Source organism: Synchiropus splendidus, chromosome 16 (assembly GCF_027744825.2).
Source record: "Synchiropus splendidus isolate RoL2022-P1 chromosome 16, RoL_Sspl_1.0, whole genome shotgun sequence".
NCBI classification, from domain to species: domain Eukaryota; kingdom Metazoa; phylum Chordata; class Actinopteri; order Syngnathiformes; family Callionymidae; genus Synchiropus; species Synchiropus splendidus.
In genome coordinates, this window is record NC_071349.1 from 18548568 (window position 1) to 18567127 (window position 18560).

Sequence of the window (18560 nt, forward strand, 5' to 3'; positions counted from 1 at the left end):
CCTGCGACCTTCGAGCTGAGAGGAATTTACTTTTTCATTTTCTCTTGAATATTTCAATTATTTACTGTGTTGATGTGTATCCCAGATAATATGAACGCAAATAATTTTATTTTTATGACGAAACATGTGTACAATACGCACTATAATGAAGTTTGCATGATACACCCAAAACTCGATACAACACCAAGTGAGACCGACTAGACGGCCGGCAGAGTAAAAGTCGTGAAATCCGTGGAATATGTTTGGTTTACAGTGCATGTGTCGTGTTGCTAGACCGTGACATCAGCGGCCACAGCACCGTCCTTCATCCTTTCTCTGTTGACGCTCGTGAACTCGAAGGCGCTCGCGCTCAACTGGTGTTTCCGCTATTCCCCACAGTCAGTGAAGGCAGCATCAGCTCAGGGGCGGGTAACCGTGCAGTATGGCGGACGATGGAGACAGTTCGAGCGGTCCTGTTGACACCAGCGGCGGCCCGGCGGCAGCGGACGAGGCCGGGGCACCGGGCCTGGGCGGAATGTTGCTGAACCTGTGCTTGCTGGCGGCGCTGGCGGCGCTGCTGCTGGCGGTGTACCGGCGGTGGGGCAGGCGGCTCGGCGCCGACGCGGCCCTGGGCGCCGAGGCCTCGGCGCTGCCCAAGATGAGGAGACGGGACTTCAGCGTGGAGCAGCTGCGGGAATACGACGGGCTCCAGAACCCGCGCATCCTCATGGCCGTCAACATGAAAGTTTTCGACGTGACCAGCGGCAGGAAGTTTTACGGCAGAGGTAGGTGGAAGGGCTGACAGGCGGCGGCGGGGGGTGTGCGTGTCTGTCTGTCTGTGTGTGAAGCGGCGGCGGCGGCGCCGCTGAGGTGTCCCGGTCTGAAATGTGGGCGCGAAGCTCTGTGCATCGCTAGCGTCGTTGTCCGGGTGGCTGTGTGGACACGCGCCTGGCTGGGGCCGAGCGGGACTCAGCGAGGACCTTTGGACGCGGCTGTGACACGTTAAGAGTCACTCGCCTGCTGTTTTGGAGGTTCTTGCTAGGGAAGCGCGCGCGCGCGCGTGTGTTAGCCTGTTAGCCGACCGTCTGCTCTGCAGCCGCCGCTTGTTTACACCGACGAACCGTCGATACATCGGCAACTTCACGTGCGTGTTCTGCCCACACGTCACTACATACGGTCAGGTGCTGCTTCTCTGCCGAGTGAAAGTCTTTCAGCACAACATATTGTCGGTTTTTGTCGCTCGATTTTAAACCGTAAGCTGAATGAGTTTTTATGCAAAATAAGTAACTGATAACGTGTTTATATTTCTGGTTTCACATTCTCATCTCTCCATGGCAACGCTCGCTGTTCCTTAAATCAAAGGCCATAAAGAGTCAAAGAAAGTAGCACCTTGAAGTTTGGATTTCCGCCCAGCACCGAGGGCTGCGTGTAATAAACTATAATTATTCCCAGGCTCAAGTGTCCGCTCCGCCAAACTGTGACGCGCAGATCCGGTCTGGGCCTCGGCTGAGCCACCGAACAGGACCGGAGTCACGTGCCTTGTCAGTCAGATGGGACCCATTCATGGGACCCTGGAAACGTCACGGTCAAATATCATGTGAACCAGACGCTGGTTTGCTCCAGTGCTGTAGAACCTGAGCGGCTCCTCTGTGGTTGGATCGCTGGACTGGAGATGGCAAGTTCAGGCCTTCAGGTGACACACGGCGGAGCAGTTACTGCTCAGAACATTTACGGGAAGTTTCCCGTGTATTTAAATGAGCTCAGCAGCAGAGACACAATTCACTGGATAATACAGGTTGATGCGAGCATGAAAAATCCCGTCCACACATTTGACGGCGGTTTTCTGGAGTCATTTGACTCTGCACAACTTCCTCCTGAACTGCTGGAATGCTGACACAGCGTAACATTCATCAAAAGCCGCCCCTGATATCCGCCGCCAGCCCGTTACGGCCCGTGATATTTATGTGCGTGTGTGTAAATCTGGCTGAAAGTTTCTCATAAAAGCTACCAAACTTTCCGTTGGGCCGTGTGCAAACCCTCCTGCTGTGGAAAACCAGATAAGCTGTGCAGTGTTTGTCACAGAAGCCAAATCACCTGGAGGCTCCCAGACCACACTGTGGTCAGAGGATTTTGGCTCCTAGACTCAAGTGAAGCTTCTTATCTTCCAGGGACTTTACAGAATAGTTTAAGTGCGTGTGAGTCAGGGTAGGTGCAGCCCAGTGTTTGTGATAGGTTGCGCTCATGTGTCAAAATAAAAGAGAACTGACTGCTCAGAGCAGTTGACAGCCTCACTGCTGGGTGTTGGACTGACTCCCTGCCAGGAGTGAGGGAGAGGAAACCACCTGCTGTCATTTCACCTCCATAGCTCCCACTGGATTTGACGTACGAAACCAACCCGCCATGATGGAAAAGGTCACTCTGTTTGGTGGTTAGCTCCATCCAGCCGACTCACACTCATGAGTTTCATCATCAAACAGTGTCCAGAGAGACTGTGGTGTCCAACACATGGAGGAGAAGGAACATGGATTTATTGTGATCATTATTTTTTGTCCATATCTCCCATCCCTAGCTGCAACTCTGACGTGGCGCTGGAGTGACAGAGAGGCTGACGTTGCTCAACAGTTGTGTTTTCCTGTCCTCAGATGGTCCTTATGGAATCTTTGCGGGCCGCGACGCTTCCAGGGGTCTGGCCACCTTCTGCCTGGAGAAGGACGCTCTGAGGGACGAGTACGACGACCTGTCGGATCTAACCGCCGTGGAGATGGACAGCGTGCGCGAGTGGGAGATGCAGTTTTTAGGTGAGCCACTTGACCGGGTCAGTTACAGAACGCCGTGGTTTATTCTGACGGCGTGATTTCCTGAAGTCACTGGTGAGGCTTCCTGTCGTTCAGAGCATGACACGCTGGGGTCACAGCCCTGTCATGTGGGGTCCCGTCCACTTTTGTCTGTGTTTTATGGCCTCATTTTCCCATGAATCGGTCATAACCGAGTCACGCGGCCTCGTGACTGCAGCGCCTTTTCTAAGTCGATTCTTCTGGCGTCACACCATCAGCAGATCACACCCAACACTGCGACTTCACCAGAAGACCAGCCTCTCCGGTTTTTCACTCAGGGAGGTTGTGACAGCAGCGTTTTGATTTACATATCCACTTTATCCCTGCTGGGAAAACAAGACGCTCCTCATGTTCGGTGCTGTTCTGTTTATCTGGGGCTCATGAGGTCAGCGTGAAACTGAAACTAACCGTCGTGAAACGCTGCTTTGTTCCATTGGTCTCAGCCTCTAATGTGCTCATTGGTCCTTAAAGCACTTGCGTGGCGTGTAATGTGGGGCTGGTCAGTTCATTGAATTTTTATCGGGATTATTGTTCTGTCTTCCTTCCGATTATGATAATGTGATCATCGTCATGAAACGATTATTTAGCCGGACACCACGCCTCGTCTCGGTTGGAAGCTACTGTAGGCGGCACAGTGAGTCCGCTACACAGAGTCGCCCCTCAGCGCCAAGCTCTGCCTGACAGCCTCTGTTTACACGGCGCGGGGGACGCTAACATTAGCCAGTGTTAGCTACCAACTCGGTTGTCTTTACAGCGGCGGCAAGGTTTTCAGCATAAGAACCTCCGAGGAGCAGACGCCCATCCAGCGTTCTGAGTCCCAGCAGCTGCGTGACGGAGATGTTTCAAAAACCAATTTGGAAGTGGGTAATCGCATAAGAACAATGGCTCGCGCTCAACCTGAAACAGGGGTGATAAAATCAAGCGCTCCTTGTCATTCACGCAGGAACCATGGAAGGTTTGTAATTGAAGGAGTGGCTTGTTCTCTCATGAAAAAGCTTGGAATGTGAGATCACATCTTACAACAGAACCACATACAAATCCATGCATTGGAGCCAGTTGTCTGCTGAACTTGAAATATTCTCCGCTGTTCTCTAAAGCCAGACCGTACAGACTGGTGTTTCTAGAGAGAAACATTCAACCTACAGGATGAAGGTTAAATATAACTGTTGAATTATTGTTTATATGTTACACATTGTTTTATTGTCGTTCTTTTAGTGTGTGAATATTTCTGTTTTTAATGCTCTTCAGCCTATAATCTCTGTTTGCTTTAGCCATTGGTGCAAATAGCAGTTATTATGAGAAGGTGTTTGCGCCAGACATTTTCCAAGGGTTGGTTTTCAGGTGGAGTCCTGGAGCAGCTGTTGCGAGTGCTGCAGATGTGACATCTGGACCGTCATGTGTTCGGCGGTGAAGGATCTGCAGGAATGCGCTTCTCTCTTCTCATTGGCTGGTGCTCCTCTTCCAGAGAAATACGACTACGTGGGGCGGTTGCTGAAGCCTGGAGACGAGCCGTCGGAGTACACGGACGAGGAGGACATCAAGGACCATCTGAAGCACGATTGAGCGGTTCCATCGCCATGACCAAAGCCAGGAGCCCCGAATCGGCTGCAACAGACCGCCCCAGACCCCCCCACCCCCCTCTTCTTCTTCCTCCTCCATCCTTCTCCCCCACCTTCCTCTTTTTCCTAAACTCTCCTCCTAAAGTGTCTGGCGCTGGCCGCGGCTGTGCTGGACGGGCGGAGCTTCTACGCCCAGACCTTCCTCCCGTCTTCAAAGATTTCCACCAAGCATTTGGACATCTCGGCGAGGGATCTTTAAAAAACAAAAAAACAAACAAACACGAGGGGGAGATGGGTCTGTCGATGTCGGGGCGATCTTTCAGCGGAGGGTGGAGGATGCGGCTCGTGTTGGGCGCTCCCTGCTGCGTGCAGGCCGGAGGGGAGGTCAGATGATCCGGATAGGGGAACCTATTTCTCTCTTTCTTTTTCTTTTCTTTTGTCACGTTTTCTGCAGCTCACCAATCGACCGTGTTTGTTTTCCAATCATTTCCTCCCGCCAGGCGAGGGCAGTGCTGCGGCCGAACCAAAAGAGGTGGGCGGGGCGTTCCGTTGCGTTCGTAGTGTTTGCACTACTAGTTTTCTTTGTTTGTCACCATGTGATTGTAACTGTCCAATAGCGTAGAGGACGAGAGGGAAGAGCTATTTTTTGGAGTGGGCTCAAAGGTCCTTGCCATTGAAAATGGACGTGGAATTGCGTGTGAAGTGACTCACTGCTGGGGAGCAGAAAGGGAAGGGCGGTCCTAGTCAATCCACTCAACTGTTTACATGCTTCACAAGCCAGCTGCAAGTCTGTAGAGCCCCCTAGAACGGTCCAAGTATTAATCGTGCCTTATTTCCTTTGTGGCGGCGCCAGTCCTGCGGAAGGCTGTCGCCGCTTCACCTCTCTTCGACTCGGTCTCCCCCCAACCCAAGACTCAAAAGAAGGCACAGACTTTCATGTCACCCACTTCACCAACGCTGTAAATAGTATTAATCAGTGTTACTGCCATATTTATGTAGTCGACAAACTTCATCACTGCAAGTCGCATTGGCCAAAAAAACCCTTATTAGTTGTCATTCTTTGTCTTTTTTGTTTTTTTTTAAAACGTGGGTGTTTTCCCCTCCAAAAGTTGCTGCAGGGTCGGACCGGTAGCTGTTATCGCTGAATTCTTCTTTTTTTTTCTTTTTCCAGAGACGTTGCTTCTCCTGTAAATATATCTGTCCTTTTATTAAAGCATGTGCAACAACGTGAGCTGCGGCGGACTCCCACCACATCGTGTATTTAAATGTCAGGTTTGCGTGAATGTGTGCGTTTGTCTGTGTGACCGAGACAGGAAGGGATTTGATCATGCATAATAAATCAATTTGGTTAATAACTGACTTGGCCTGCGACTTCTTTGCTGTGTAGAAGTGAGGCTGCACAAACACAACGTGACGGTGAACTAGAGCCAGATGTTGTGTTTGAATGTGGTCAGTCAAAAGTGAAAATAGATGTTTTTTGTGAAAGCCTCGGTTGATTCATAGTGAGTGTCTGGTGGTATTTGAGGACAACTATGTTCTAAAGAAAACAGTAATACAGCAGTCTCCCCTGAGGAACCCAACTTCTTCTTGTTACTCATGAGTTTGTTTTTCCTACTATTTTAAACCCACATTTTTATTTAATATGTATATATTTCCTTAAATTTCCGTGGGTTTTCATAGGTGCTATACGTTCATTTGAACATTACATTTGTGCGCTGCAGTCAACCATGGCTTCAAAATGAAGGTGACGATCCTCGTTGCTTATTTTCACAAACATCATTTACATCCCTCTCCACTTCCCTGGGGCGTAAAATATCCGTTATCGTTCAGTATAAAAAAGCAAAGCTGCAAGACGTGGCTGAACAGCGCCCCGCAGGTCCTCCGGATGCTCCTGGAACTACACCGAGCATCGACCCCTCACTCTCGCGCTCGCTCGTCTCGAAGCAGTCGGCGTCTCCCGCGATGATTGTTGAATCAATACCATCACCTCGGACTCCTGCGTGCAACAGACCGCGCTGTGGTCGCAACAGACGTCGCTTATCGCAGCGCGCGTCAGAGCTTCATCCTCCTCCTCCTCCTTGTTGGTGTTGCTGAGGAGCCGGCGCCCTCCCAGGGAGTGGATGTTGGAAGTTGGCTGAGGCTTCTGCTGTGCTCAGTCGGCAGTGATGGCGGAGCACTTGTCCCAGAGCGAGCTGGACTATCCTTTCAAGCTCCTGGAGTATTTCAACGGCTTCCGCGTGTCGAAGGTGACTCCTGCGCCTCGTATCCTTCAAATCCGCCTGCTACGAGTCAATGGAATGTTTTTATTTGGGTTAAATGTCCCACTAACTGCTTCACGTCTCTCGTAAGGTTTGAGCTCAGTGAAGTCCAGAGGTTTCGTTTTACTTTGTTTTCTTTTTCATTGTTTTTCTTTCTGCATTCGTTGAAGTGCGACACTATCAAGCTTGATACTCTGGAAAGATACTCTGGGCTTAGATAGATAGATGGATAGATGGATGGATGGATGGATAGATAGATAGAAGATAGACAGATAGATAAAGATAGATAGATAGATAGATAGATAGATAGATAGATAGAAGATAGACAGATAGATAAAGATAGATAGATAGATAGATAGATAGATAGATAGATAGATAGATAGAAGATAGACAGATAGATAAAGATAGATAGATAGATAGATGAATGGATAGATAGATAGATAGCTAGATGGATGGATAGATAGACAGACCGACGGATAGATAGATAGAAGACAGACAGACAGACAGACAGACAGACAGACAGACAGACAGACAGACAGATAGATAGATAGATAGATAGAAGATAGATAGATAGATAGATAGATAGATAGATAGATAGATAGATAGATAGATAGAAGATAGATAGACAGATAGATAGATAGATAGATAGATAGTAGATAGATAGATAGACAGATAGATAGATAGATAGATAGATAGATAGATAGATAGATAGAAGATAGATAGACAGATAGATAGATAGATAGTAGATAGACAGATAGATAGATAGATAGTAGATAGACAGATAGATAGATAGATAGATAGATAGTAGATAGATAGATAGACAGATAGATAGATAGATAGATAGATAGATAGAAGATAGATAGACAGATAGATAGATAGATAGTAGATAGATAGATAGTAGATAGATAGATAGATAGATAGATAGATAGATAGATAGTAGATAGATAGATAGACAGATAGATAGATAGATAGATAGATAGATAGTAGATAGATAGATAGATAGATAGATAGATAGATAGATAGATAGATAGATAGATAGACAGATAGATAGATAGATAGATAGATAGATAGACAGATAGTAGATAGATAGATAGATAGATAGTAGATAGATAGATAGATAGATAGACAGATAGTAGATAGATAGATAGATAGATAGTAGATAGATAGATAGTAGATAGATAGATAGATAGATAGATAGATAGATAGATAGTAGATAGATAGATAGACAGATAGATAGATAGATAGATAGTAGATAGATAGATAGATAGATAGATAGATAGACAGATAGTAGATAGTAGATAGATAGATAGATAGTAGATAGATAGATAGATAGAAGATAGACAGAAGATAGATACATAGATAGAGAGACCGACAGATAGATAGATGGATAGATGATAGATTGATAGATAGGTAGACAGAAAGATAGATAGCTAGATAGGAAACCACGTTAGCTGACCCCGGTCTACATTTCCTCCAGGTGATCTTCTCTGCCTGTGAACTGGGGGTGTTTGACCTGCTGCTCAGGGCTCAGGAGCCCATGAGTGCCCAGGTCATCGCCCGGGAGCTGGGAGCCAGTGTGGACGGCATGGAGAGGCTGCTGGACGCTCTGGTGGGAGTGGAGATCCTGGAGGTGGAGACTAAAGAGGGCACAGGTGGGAGCCTTCAAACTCCTGGCTCTGGGTTCCACATCCATCCAATCTTGTGTCCCACCAGCCTACTACAGCAGCACCGACGTGTCCAATCTGTACCTGGCCAAAAGCAGCACCAAGTCCGTCCACAGCATGATCCTCTACCTGTCCAGGACCATCTACCCACTGTGGAACAACCTGGTGGACGCCGTCAGGTGCAACTATAGCCGTCCAGTCAGTAGTATTATGAATGTCTTCATGCTTTAAGGTAGTTGTTCCCACAGGGAGGGGAAGAAACCCGCTGACTCAGACCAACAAAAAGAGGAATCTTTCCTCGGCATTTATAGGTCAGTGGGTTTGGCTCTGACCCTCGATGTGAATGATGTTTGTGATGGTGACTATTGGTTTCGTGTCCAGTTCAGAGCAGGAGATGCTGAAATTCATGGGTCTGATGGACTCCTCCTGGGTCCTGGATGGACACGATGTTGTGACAGCGTTCAACCTCTCTGGCTTTGGAAGCATGGTGGACCTGGGAGGTGATGCTACAGGAAGCTAGTCTGATGATGGCAGAGGGGTGCTAGCACCAACTAGTCATACAAGCTAGCTTGTTTACATTTCATAAAGATGTCCTTCTGATATGTATTCTGGCTGGGTAGCGTTGGTGTTAGCCTAGTTAGCTTAGGAGCCTGTGGCGGTGAGGCAGAAGACGCTGAGATATTCCCATTCTGACCGGCCCGCAGGGTGCACTGGTGCGTTAGCCCAGGAAATGAAGAAGGCCTACCCCTCCTCTTCCATCACAGTCTTCAACCTGCCCCGAGTTGTGGAGATGAGCCGGGAACATTTCCCCCAGGAGAGTGATGAGGTCACCTTCGTGAGTGGTGAGTGGCCTGAGAGCGACCCGCTGGATCCAGAGATGCAGCTCAAGAAATGATCTTGCTCTGGAGTCCATGGCAAATGTGAAGAGTTTCTTGACAGTTCTCTTCCCATGGCCGTGTCCGTTCCTCAATGGTCTTGAAGAAAAAAACAATTAATCCACTTTGTCATTCTGTACTTCTGACTGAGGATATACTGTTATAATCTGGTCCATTTCAGGGGATTTCTTTGATGATCCTCTTCCTCCCGCCGATCTGTACGTACTGGCCAGAATCATTCACGACTGGAATGAAGACAAGTGCCTGACTCTGCTGAAGAAGATCCATGACTTGTGCAAAGCAGGTTCGTCTGTACAAGAGCGTGTCACGTCCTTTTTTGTCCTGTGAAAACACATTTGGGGGTTTTGGAAAATTGGTTTGCCACCTGCGACTGGATTAGTGTCCTCCTGTAGCACGTCTGTGAAGCGCCATTCTGTTTTATTTCCTGCTAGAAACTCTCCGCCCGTCCCTTGAATAGTCATTTCTGGTCTTGTCCTGTGTTATCACTCCCACTGAGACTCCAGACTGCGCATCATAGCAGGTCTCACAGGTCACTCTGGTCAGTTGTCGCTGCCCATCCCACCCTGCCTGCGCTCTCTTCTTCACCTGCCTTGATCTCTGGAGTTTCTGAAGGATAGTTCTCATTCCACAAGCCTTTAATGACCTTTCCCGTCTTGCTGCCAGGGGGAGGCGTCCTGCTGGTGGAGGCCCTGCTCTTTGAGAACAGACGCGGGCCAATCATGGCTCAGATCTTCTCGCTCAACATGCTGATGCAGACGGAGGGCAGAGAGCGCTGTGCCAGCGAGTACACCCGAATGCTCAACAAAGCTGGCTTCGCCAACGTCCAGGTCTGCCGCACCGGAAAGTCCTATGATGCCATTCTTGCCACCAGATGAACTCGTGACATTCAAGTCTAAATACGTGGCATTGTCATGTGGAAAGTGACTTGAAAGCATGAAGGCAGGAACAGTTATAGAAGGTTCTGATAGGTACTGAGCCAATGCACCTTGTATTGTGTGTAAAGGTATTCAGATACTGATTCTTTTGTTGGTATGCATCAAAGATATGAACAATAATGTGTTTCGTTGAACTTTTCATTGAAATATTCATGTTTACATTGTCAGTATGTTGCTCCCTTCTGCTGTCCTTTTATATCAGTCCAGGTTACACTGAAGAATTGACTGATAAACTCGAGCTGTATTGTGTTGAGTCACATTTTCTTTACACACATTACAGTCTGCCAGACACTTGATTGCTTTATATTCGACAGTTTTGAAAAGTGTTGGTTTTAAAGCCAATTGCTGGCTGTGGAAAATGACAGTTTCTCGTCACAAAAGACAAGTCAAGCGGGAACAAGCGACGACTGAACGCATCAAAAGTGGGTTCAATATTGAGCTGTTTACTTCCGGGTGTCTGGCACGTGACGGGGTTCGACGAATCAGAGGCTGTCATGCGTCATTTCAGCCCAACACGCTCGAAGAAAGTCATCCAAGTAAAGCAGACGCGCGCGTAGTTTTTATATACTGGATGACTTGCCAATGTTGAAGGCTTTGGTCGAGTAAGACCGTCTTGTCTTGTGAAAGTATAACTCCAACCAGTTGCATAGACAGTGGAAGGTGAAACGCGCTTCAGTCAACTCGCATCCAACAAAGAAGAAATGAGAGCTTTGTGAAAGCGCAGTCGTTGCTGCCCCCGAGTGGCGCACCAGTGCAACTGCAGTGCTCCAGGGTCAGCGGCGCTCTGTTTGTGTATGTGGAATGCGGGTCAAGCGGAACTCCCGGCCCAAACTGCTCTCCAGATCAAGTCCAAAGCGCGGCTTGCCTCCCACTGACGCTCTCTCTGTACGTACTTTCCACTTTTTAAAGCGACTCCGTCGGGGTTCGAGTTGACCGCGCGGGCTCCGGAGTGTTTGAGTGACTTTCTGTTTTCCACGGTTGTCGCACTACGTAGTCATTTAAAATGGCGCCAAAGATTAACCTTAGCCAACGGATTCACGCTCACCTGGCACAGCGAACCCTGCTGGCTAGCAGCACAGTCAACAATCCAGAAGTCAAGTCGAGTGTTTAAAATGGATCTTGGTCACCACGAAATCGTTAGTATAAATCCCGATCATACGCAGGTGGTTTAGGCGCGCGGTGCTCGCCAATGTTATGCTAGCACCGCTGCTAAAGCTACACGCCGATCGCGCTGCTACGCGTTATCACACATCGAATATACGGCAAGCTTTGTTGTATTTATGTACAAATAATGATACAAATGGTTGTGAAGATGAATCCCGTCAGTCATTCGGGACATGATATTCCCCTGGGGCGTGCAGGGCCCGCGTGTTGCATAACGGAGATTAGCCTTCAGCTAACATCAAGTAGCGGCCTCGGTTAAAGTGTTATGAAGCGACTGCTTTACACCACAGACACACGCGGTCCCATGTTTCGGTTGTAAGAAGCGCAGTGAAGAGCCGATCTGTTTCTACCAGTCGCAGCTCAGAGCAACGTTCGTGTCACGTTATAGCGGGCGTTTGGTGCACTGCTTGTTAGCCAACTGTCATCCTGTCAGCTCGGTTCACCCGGGTAAGACGCACGCGACACACCCAACAGAGCTCCATGTGTCCGGAGATTAGCGCCTGCTGCGTCTGAGTCATGTCCTTCATGAGTTCACAACTGGAACATATTGCGCGGAGACGAGGCTGTTGTGGCTAAAACAGGACTGTAAACAACCGATGAGTACTAGAGAAACGTGGGACTTTTTACAAACGCATTACTCCGAGATCGTATCTTTTAGTTGAAGTATATTGTGGGCGAATATTTCATAGTTTGTACATCACTTTCAACGACTTCATTAACAGTTGCAAAATCACTCGTGCACTGATTGTAATATATGCAAGACAAGGTGTTTATTATACATGTTTTGTGACATTAAAGTGGTCCAAGAAGTGTGATGATTATGAAATCACCATAAATGTGGTAAATAATAAGGGAATAAATAACGATAGACTGCTGGTATAGTGATGTCTTTTGTCCTGCTTCTGTAGTGTTGGTTACTAGAACATGGCATCTGCAGACGTTCTTGATCAGATATCGCATCATGTTGACAGGCGTTCACTTTCTGTGGTTTAACTTGTGGTCTAACTTTGATTCTTCAATGGCTTCTTAAATTTGTGAGTCAGTTTTCTTTGTTTATTTTTATTTTGTATCATCATGAAGGGCTTGTTCAGACGTGTAGCTGTAATTGATCTGTTGGGAATTAAGAGTTCATCTGTATTCCTGTTACCTGTCATCACACTTTCTTTACCGTGGAAACTAGAAAAATGTCTGAGGCGGTTGTGAGAACAAGTGTGGCATGTGAATTTGAAAAGATGGTTTTGTATAATGTTTTACACGCACACTGAGGCATCAGAGACCCAAAATAACGACCCAAATACCAGTAAATGTCAGTTTTGCATATGAGACTGTTTACAAACCTCTTTTCTCCCCGACACCTCACAGAAGGCCAGGCGTCGTCTGAGGGGCCACCATGAAGAGAATCCGACACCCCAGCAGCAGCGATGACTCTGACAATGGAAGTAAGCAAAAATGATTAGATCTGCTGACTCAACCGTTCTAGAAGCAAATGTAGGTGCGGAGGTCAGTGTAGCCTCTATACTTGAATTAGATTTACATTGCCACAGCTATTGTTGCATCTGTGAAAGCTAAATGTTGGTTGAGAAGTGTCTGATGTTATCCTATACTTGTTATTCAGGGAAGAAAAAGAACTGCAAATTGAAAAGTAAGAGCAAGAGGAAAGCCATCAGGAGACAGTGTAGGAAGAGCAGACCCTGAAAGTGGCCCACTATAAAGCTTGGACCTGCTTAACATCACTTCCAGATACTTAAATTTCACCCTACTTGCATACTGCTAAATGATATTGTTTCAGTTGAATGCAGTACATTACATTCACGTTTGTCATGTGACTGATTCTATATTTATCATGTATGATAGCAGAGGCCTCTACATGGCATTACAAATTGATATGCTCTTTAGATCCACAACAGTTGGTCGCTAAATGTGACTGTGTTTCTGTCCTGCAGGTAACTCGACTTGCTGGTCGCAGAACTCATCACAGCCCAGGAGAGGGACTGGACAGAAACCTTCTGAAGTATGTGAGCGTCTCACTCAAACAGTAACAGTACAGTCATGAGATTATTATTTCACTTCTCAAGGTTTTTTTTCCTTTACATTCTGTGCTAAATTATTTAATGGAACATCATTTGGATAAAGCATTAACTGTTGGTAAAGTCAGGTCCTACAATTTTACCATATGTTTTTAGGCTCCATCTGATCGTTTTGTTTAAATACACTTTAAATGAGCGTATCCGTTGCCTTGATCCCCCCACACTTGTGTTCTGTTATCTCTCAAGCCGTCTGTGAAATGCAGGCGCACACCCTCTGACTGAAACACAAATTCAACTTTAAATTTGTTGTGTACAGAACAAGTTCATTTGGAAAGACGTTTATTAATCATAATCAAATGTGCCATTAAAACCTGCCAGTTTTTCCTCTTCCTGTCTTGTAAAACATTTGCACTCTGTCTGTTCTCCAGGTTTTCAGGACGGATCTCATCACAGCCATGAAGATCCATGATTCATGCCAACTTAACCCAGAGGACTTTTGCGTCCTTGCGGACCCATGGAGGCAGGAGTGGGAAAAGGGTGTCCAGGTCCCTGTCAGTCCTCAGTCCATCCCGCAGCCTGTTGCCAGGTACGGACGCAGGATCTTTCACTCAAATCTCAAGGTCACAAAACCCTGACCAACATCTCGTGTTTAGAGTTCTGGCAGAGAAGGAGAAGGAAGTCATGTTCACACGACCAAAGAAATTGATTCGGACATCGGGTACTGAGGCGCTGGGCTACGTGGACATCCGGACTCTGGCAGAGGGGATGTGTCGGTACGATCTGAACGAAGAAGACGTTGCATGGCTGCACATCATCAACCAAGAATTTGCCAAAATGGGTGAGCTGGGTGAGAGGGCTGACACTTGGAGGTCACGACCCCGTCCCCTTACGACGTGGTTTCTGTGCACAGCTTTGCCTCAGCTGGACGAGATCAGCATGGAGCGGGTGATGGAAGAGTTTGAACGGTGTTGCCACGAGAACATGACACACGCCATGGAGACCGAAGAGGGTCTGGGCATTGAGTACGACGAAGACGTCGTTTGTGACGTGTGCCAGTCACCTGACGGGGAGGACAATAACGAGATGGTGTTCTGTGACAAGTGCAACATCTGCGTCCACCAGGTGAGCCGCGAAATGACTCTTGGTAGTCAGCTACTGTCTGTGCTCTGGGAATTGTGCCTGAGATCATTGCCACTGAACCGAATATTCACCGTCTCTCAGGCGTGTTATGGCATCCAGAAAGTACCAAAAGGCAGCTGGTTATGTCGGATCTGTGCCCTTGGCATTGTGCCAAAATGCCAGTTATGTCCAAAGAAGGGCGGCGCGATGAAGCCGACCCGCAGCGGGACGAAATGGGTCCACGTCAGTTGTGCCTTGTGGATTCCCGAGGTAGTTCATTTTTGCAGTTTTTCTTCGCCTCTAAGCAAATAAGCATTTGATAGCCACATCCTTTTTAAGATGTTTGACACGTTGTGTGCTTTATTCCCCAGGTAAGCATCGGGAATCCGGAAAAAATGGAACCAATTACCAATGTGTCCCACATTCCCAGCAACAGATGGGCTCTGATCTGCTGCCTCTGCAAAGAGAAGACCGGAGCGTGCATACAGGTGAATTTGGTGCTATTCAGTGGTGTCTTTTTGTCATACAATCGTGTTCAGCATTCAAAGTTCCGTTGCTCTAGTAAAAATGAGGTTTTATTTGACCCATTTTGTTCCGGTGTAGTGCTCAGCCAAAAACTGCCGGACTGCCTTTCATGTGACCTGCGGCCTCCATGCCAGCCTCGACATGAGCACCATCCTCACCGAAGAGGACGAGGTCAAGTTCAAGTCCTTCTGTCCCAAACATTCAGGGCTCGAAGGCGCCGAGTCCAAGGAACAAGATGAGGACGAGGAAGAGGACGACTGCGTAAAAGAGCAGACGGGAAAGAGAAAAGGACGAGTCCGAGAGGAGCAAGGCGCCTCTTGCTCGTCATCCAGCCTCCTCCTACAACCCAGCCAGCCACGGACGTCCAGTGAGCAGGAGAAGCAGGTCAACCTGCGAAAACTCAAGCTGCAGGAGATGGAGGAGGAGTTCTACCAGTTCGTTCAGGTGGAGACGGTGGCGAGGGAGTTGAAGGTGGCACCGGAAGCGGTGGACTTCCTCTATCAGTACTGGAAACTGAAGCGCAAAGCCAACTTCAACCAGCCACTTCTCACTCCCAAGAAGGATGAGGAAGAAAGTCTGGCACGCCGTGAGCACGAGGTGCTGCTGAGGCGCCTTCAGCTCTTCACTCACCTGCGGCAAGACCTGGAGAGGGTAGGCCACCAGTCACCACTCGTGTTTGTGTTGCTCATGCCATGGCTGGTCAGTGGTCATTATCAAGTTATACACCTCAGAGTGAAGCGCATTCAACATGTACATGCGTGTAATTCTCTTGTTTTTAGAAGAAAGAAGGGAAGAGGACCAGAAGGAAAAGATGCACTGCAAGATAGCGTGATAGTTTTTGACAAGCTAACAACTTGAATGGTGGAGCACATGCTCAGTGCAAAGCTTGTCATAAGGGAGGAAGTGACTGAAGCCAGGAAGAAGTGAAAAGGAGGTGTGACTTCAGTGGAAGTGAGAAGTTGGAGGAGAGGATGTGGGTGGGTTGGGTCTGGCTGATGTTGACTTCGACATGGTCCTGCCAGCCTCTCAATTACTCGGCACATTTTAAATTCAGTGAACCTCAAGCAACTTGGCTGCGGGAGAAAGAAGGAAAAATCCAAGGTTTTCAAATGTTAGATTATGGAAATAAAGGGATAGAGATTTAAAGGGCTGAATGTCATCTTCAGTTGGGGATCAATTCCTCGCCAAGTTAGACGAGTTGGTGTCTTAGGTATTGAAGGGTTAGTGAAGAAAGAAGCCTGGGAATCCTTGACATACTGGTGCATGTCCAACTGGGAGGAGGTCCCGGGGCTGACCTGGGTCACAACTGAAATGTCATTCCTCTGGTCACGTCTCAGCGATCCTTGAGATGGGCCTGATATTTGGAGGGCACCAAGTCAAGTTTTTCAGGGGAGAAAAGACGACGAGACAGTGTTGCGGATGAGGTGGTTCATCTGAAGTTCAAGGTTGCTGAAGGACAGCCAGTTTCCCGATGTTGATTTCACATTTCAGATGCACCATGTTCAGTGGTTGTCTTTGAATCCTCAGGTGAGAAACTTGACCTACATGGTGACGCGGAGAGAGAAGTTAAAACGCTCCATATGTCGAGTCCAGGAGCAGATCTTTCAGCACCAAGTGCGACTCTTGGACCAGGAGCTGCTTCGAGGTACTTTGTCTGAAAACCTTCTGCTTTCATTGCTGAGGACAAAAACATGAAACTTTGATTCTTAATCCCAGGCAATCCATCATCCAAGGGTTTGGAGAAGTTGGCTTCTCATGACAGCTCGACATCTCAGGGTTCCCAGTCTCGCTGGGGTCACAGTGGGCTAAAGACCAAACGATCTTTCAAGAAGGAAAAGAGGAAAAACCAGGACAAAATGGTTTCTCCCTCTCAGCACTCTGAGGAGGCGGATCCAAAAATCCAGCTCCAGAGTTTGAACAGAGAGTCAAAGCAGGACATGTTGAGGACGTCTGTTCTGAATCGACGGAAGAAGGAGTCGGAGCAGCAGAGGATGGAGAGCGTGAATGGCCAGTGGAGACACAAGTTGGCCGCCGGCAATTTGGAGAAATCTGTGTCAGTGCGGCTGGTGGACATCAAACACTCCGACTTTCAAGGTCGGTGTGTTAATGGCAGAGCGTCCCAACAGGCGCCCTCCTCAGTGGACCTCAACACGCCCATCTCCAAACCTCAGTGCGAGGTGGTGAACGGCTGCCTGAGGAAGTCGGCGCACGCCAACGGCTCGCACCTGTCTCACAGCGGACATCTCAAAGGCTGGGGGAAGTTCCGCATCCCCAAAAGGAGCGAGAGGAGTGCGAAAGAGCTGCTGCGGCCCTTGACCAACACGCCGGAGCCCTCGCAGCCTAGGACGCGGCTCCGCGCCGCGCCCGACCACGACGGCTACGACTCCAAATCCGCCGTGGAGCCGTGTTTGAAAAGATGCCACTCTCACCAGCTGCGCGGCGACTCGGCCCTCACCCGCCGCTACGTGTCGGATATCATCCGCCGAGGCGTGTTTGCCTCCTGAGAGCACCTCCGCCACGTCGTCAGACGAAAATCAACAATTGCTCTTTATTTTTCTTGATGAATACTGAGAATGCCTAGTTTATAAAGAGAGTTGATATTTATTTTTTATTCGTAAAAATTGTGAGACTTTATTTTGAGCTAGTTTTATTTTTCCAATAGTAGAATGATGTCAAGTTGCCACTTAATATGCTTGCAGATGTGAACAAGCATCACTGAGAGACATTGTGATTGTTGCTTGGGACCATGAGCTTGGAGTTTTTCTTTAAGTATTAAACCCAGTCAGTTGCACTTCATCACACAGCCCATCACAACCGACGCGCACTCGAAGCTTCATCTGGTGTGAAACACAGTTTGACTTGGCGCTTTTCTTTTTAACACCGCTCCTCACCACAAGCTCAACATCCAGACACGCCACCCAAATCCGAACGACGCCGACGTCAGCACTTAAGTGTAATTGAACCCATCATGTGCCTAAAACTTTGATTTGAAGCATTTGCACTACAAGAGGACGGCACTGGTGCGGGTTCTGACCAGTTATTTTTACAAATGAAATTTAATAACGGCTCCTCTTCAGCCGCTGCTGTACTACTGTTGTTATGCAAAGTGAGTCTCCGTTTGTCTGAAAAAGGGAATAAAGACTCCGAAGAACTGGTGTGTCTCTTCATCTTCTGTCTGTGTGCTTATAAGTACAGTATTTCAAAGGGCTGCCTCTGTGTTTATTTCACCTTTAACCGCTAGATTGTATGGAACTAAAATGGATCTGAAGACTTATCTCCAACTAGTCATATCAGAATACAGAGAACAATCTCAGGGAGCCGAGGTTGTTCACTGTCACCTGCTGCTGTGCAAATAAGTGAAGGACATTGATAAAACAACATCTATAAAAGGACTCGACTTGCTGAAGGTTGCGTCTCATAGCGCTCAGAATTACTTACAACGGGCTGCTTGTTCGCGTCTTCCTGCTTTGACCGTCCGAAACAGACCTGCAGTTGTCTTGTCTTCGGGAAGTAGCTCGAATCAAAACCGTCCAGCTCTCGTTTCCTTCAACGTAAAAGTCTCACATTACAGAAAAAACGGTCTAATATCAAAAGTAAAAA

The 18560-nt window shown here is 47.8% G+C and overlaps 3 protein-coding genes across 7 annotated transcripts; all 3 read left to right on the forward strand.

Moving 5' to 3' along the window:
* The first annotated feature begins 326 nt into the window (after window positions 1-326).
* On the forward strand, window positions 327-5620 carry pgrmc2 (progesterone receptor membrane component 2). Its single transcript, XM_053845669.1, has 3 exons — window positions 327-764; window positions 2622-2777; window positions 4279-5620. Exons 1-3 carry the CDS (start codon window positions 422-424, stop codon window positions 4374-4376), a joined length of 597 nt encoding a protein of 198 aa, XP_053701644.1. The 5' UTR covers window positions 327-421; the 3' UTR covers window positions 4377-5620.
* Window positions 5621-5780: 160 nt separating this feature from the next.
* asmt2 (acetylserotonin O-methyltransferase 2) lies at window positions 5781-10497 on the forward strand. The gene is made up of 8 exons (XM_053845668.1): window positions 5781-6618; window positions 8108-8282; window positions 8344-8473; window positions 8543-8605; window positions 8676-8794; window positions 8999-9136; window positions 9351-9473; window positions 9854-10497. Exons 1-8 carry the CDS (start codon window positions 6538-6540, stop codon window positions 10063-10065), a joined length of 1041 nt encoding a protein of 346 aa, XP_053701643.1. The 5' UTR covers window positions 5781-6537; the 3' UTR covers window positions 10066-10497.
* Window positions 10498-10675: 178 nt separating this feature from the next.
* jade1 (jade family PHD finger 1) lies at window positions 10676-18111 on the forward strand. Of its 5 annotated transcripts, none has more exons than XM_053845912.1 (12): window positions 10676-11010; window positions 12652-12728; window positions 12905-12964; window positions 13233-13300; window positions 13745-13902; window positions 13970-14154; window positions 14227-14438; window positions 14538-14705; window positions 14807-14923; window positions 15039-15611; window positions 16488-16605; window positions 16677-18111. In XM_053845912.1, exons 2-12 carry the CDS (start codon window positions 12680-12682, stop codon window positions 17462-17464), a joined length of 2496 nt encoding a protein of 831 aa, XP_053701887.1. In that variant the 5' UTR covers window positions 10676-11010; window positions 12652-12679; the 3' UTR covers window positions 17465-18111. The 5 variants fall into 5 exon arrangements, with proteins under 5 accessions (XP_053701887.1, XP_053701889.1, XP_053701890.1 ...); XM_053845914.1 differs by having other exon boundaries at window positions 10677-11010; window positions 12905-12931; XM_053845913.1 differs by lacking the exon at window positions 10676-11010 and adding an exon at window positions 11114-11261.
* The last annotated feature ends 449 nt before the right edge of the window (window positions 18112-18560 follow it).

Coding starts and splice junctions, on each gene's coding strand:
- pgrmc2 (XM_053845669.1), top strand. CDS start 422: ATGGCGGACGATGGAGACAGTTCGAGCGGTCCTGTTGACACCAGCGGC. Junction 765..2,621: donor CAGGAAGTTTTACGGCAGAG/GTAGGTGGAAGG, acceptor TCCTGTCCTCAG/ATGGTCCTTATGGAATCTTT. Junction 2,778..4,278: donor GTGGGAGATGCAGTTTTTAG/GTGAGCCACTTG, acceptor CTCCTCTTCCAG/AGAAATACGACTACGTGGGG.
- asmt2 (XM_053845668.1), top strand. CDS start 6,538: ATGGCGGAGCACTTGTCCCAGAGCGAGCTGGACTATCCTTTCAAGCTC. Junction 8,474..8,542: donor AACCTGGTGGACGCCGTCAG/GTGCAACTATAG, acceptor TTGTTCCCACAG/GGAGGGGAAGAAACCCGCTG. Junction 9,137..9,350: donor TGAGGTCACCTTCGTGAGTG/GTGAGTGGCCTG, acceptor GGTCCATTTCAG/GGGATTTCTTTGATGATCCT.
- jade1 (XM_053845912.1), top strand. CDS start 12,680: ATGAAGAGAATCCGACACCCCAGCAGCAGCGATGACTCTGACAATGGA. Junction 12,729..12,904: donor CGATGACTCTGACAATGGAA/GTAAGCAAAAAT, acceptor CTTGTTATTCAG/GGAAGAAAAAGAACTGCAAA. Junction 16,606..16,676: donor GGACCAGGAGCTGCTTCGAG/GTACTTTGTCTG, acceptor TCTTAATCCCAG/GCAATCCATCATCCAAGGGT.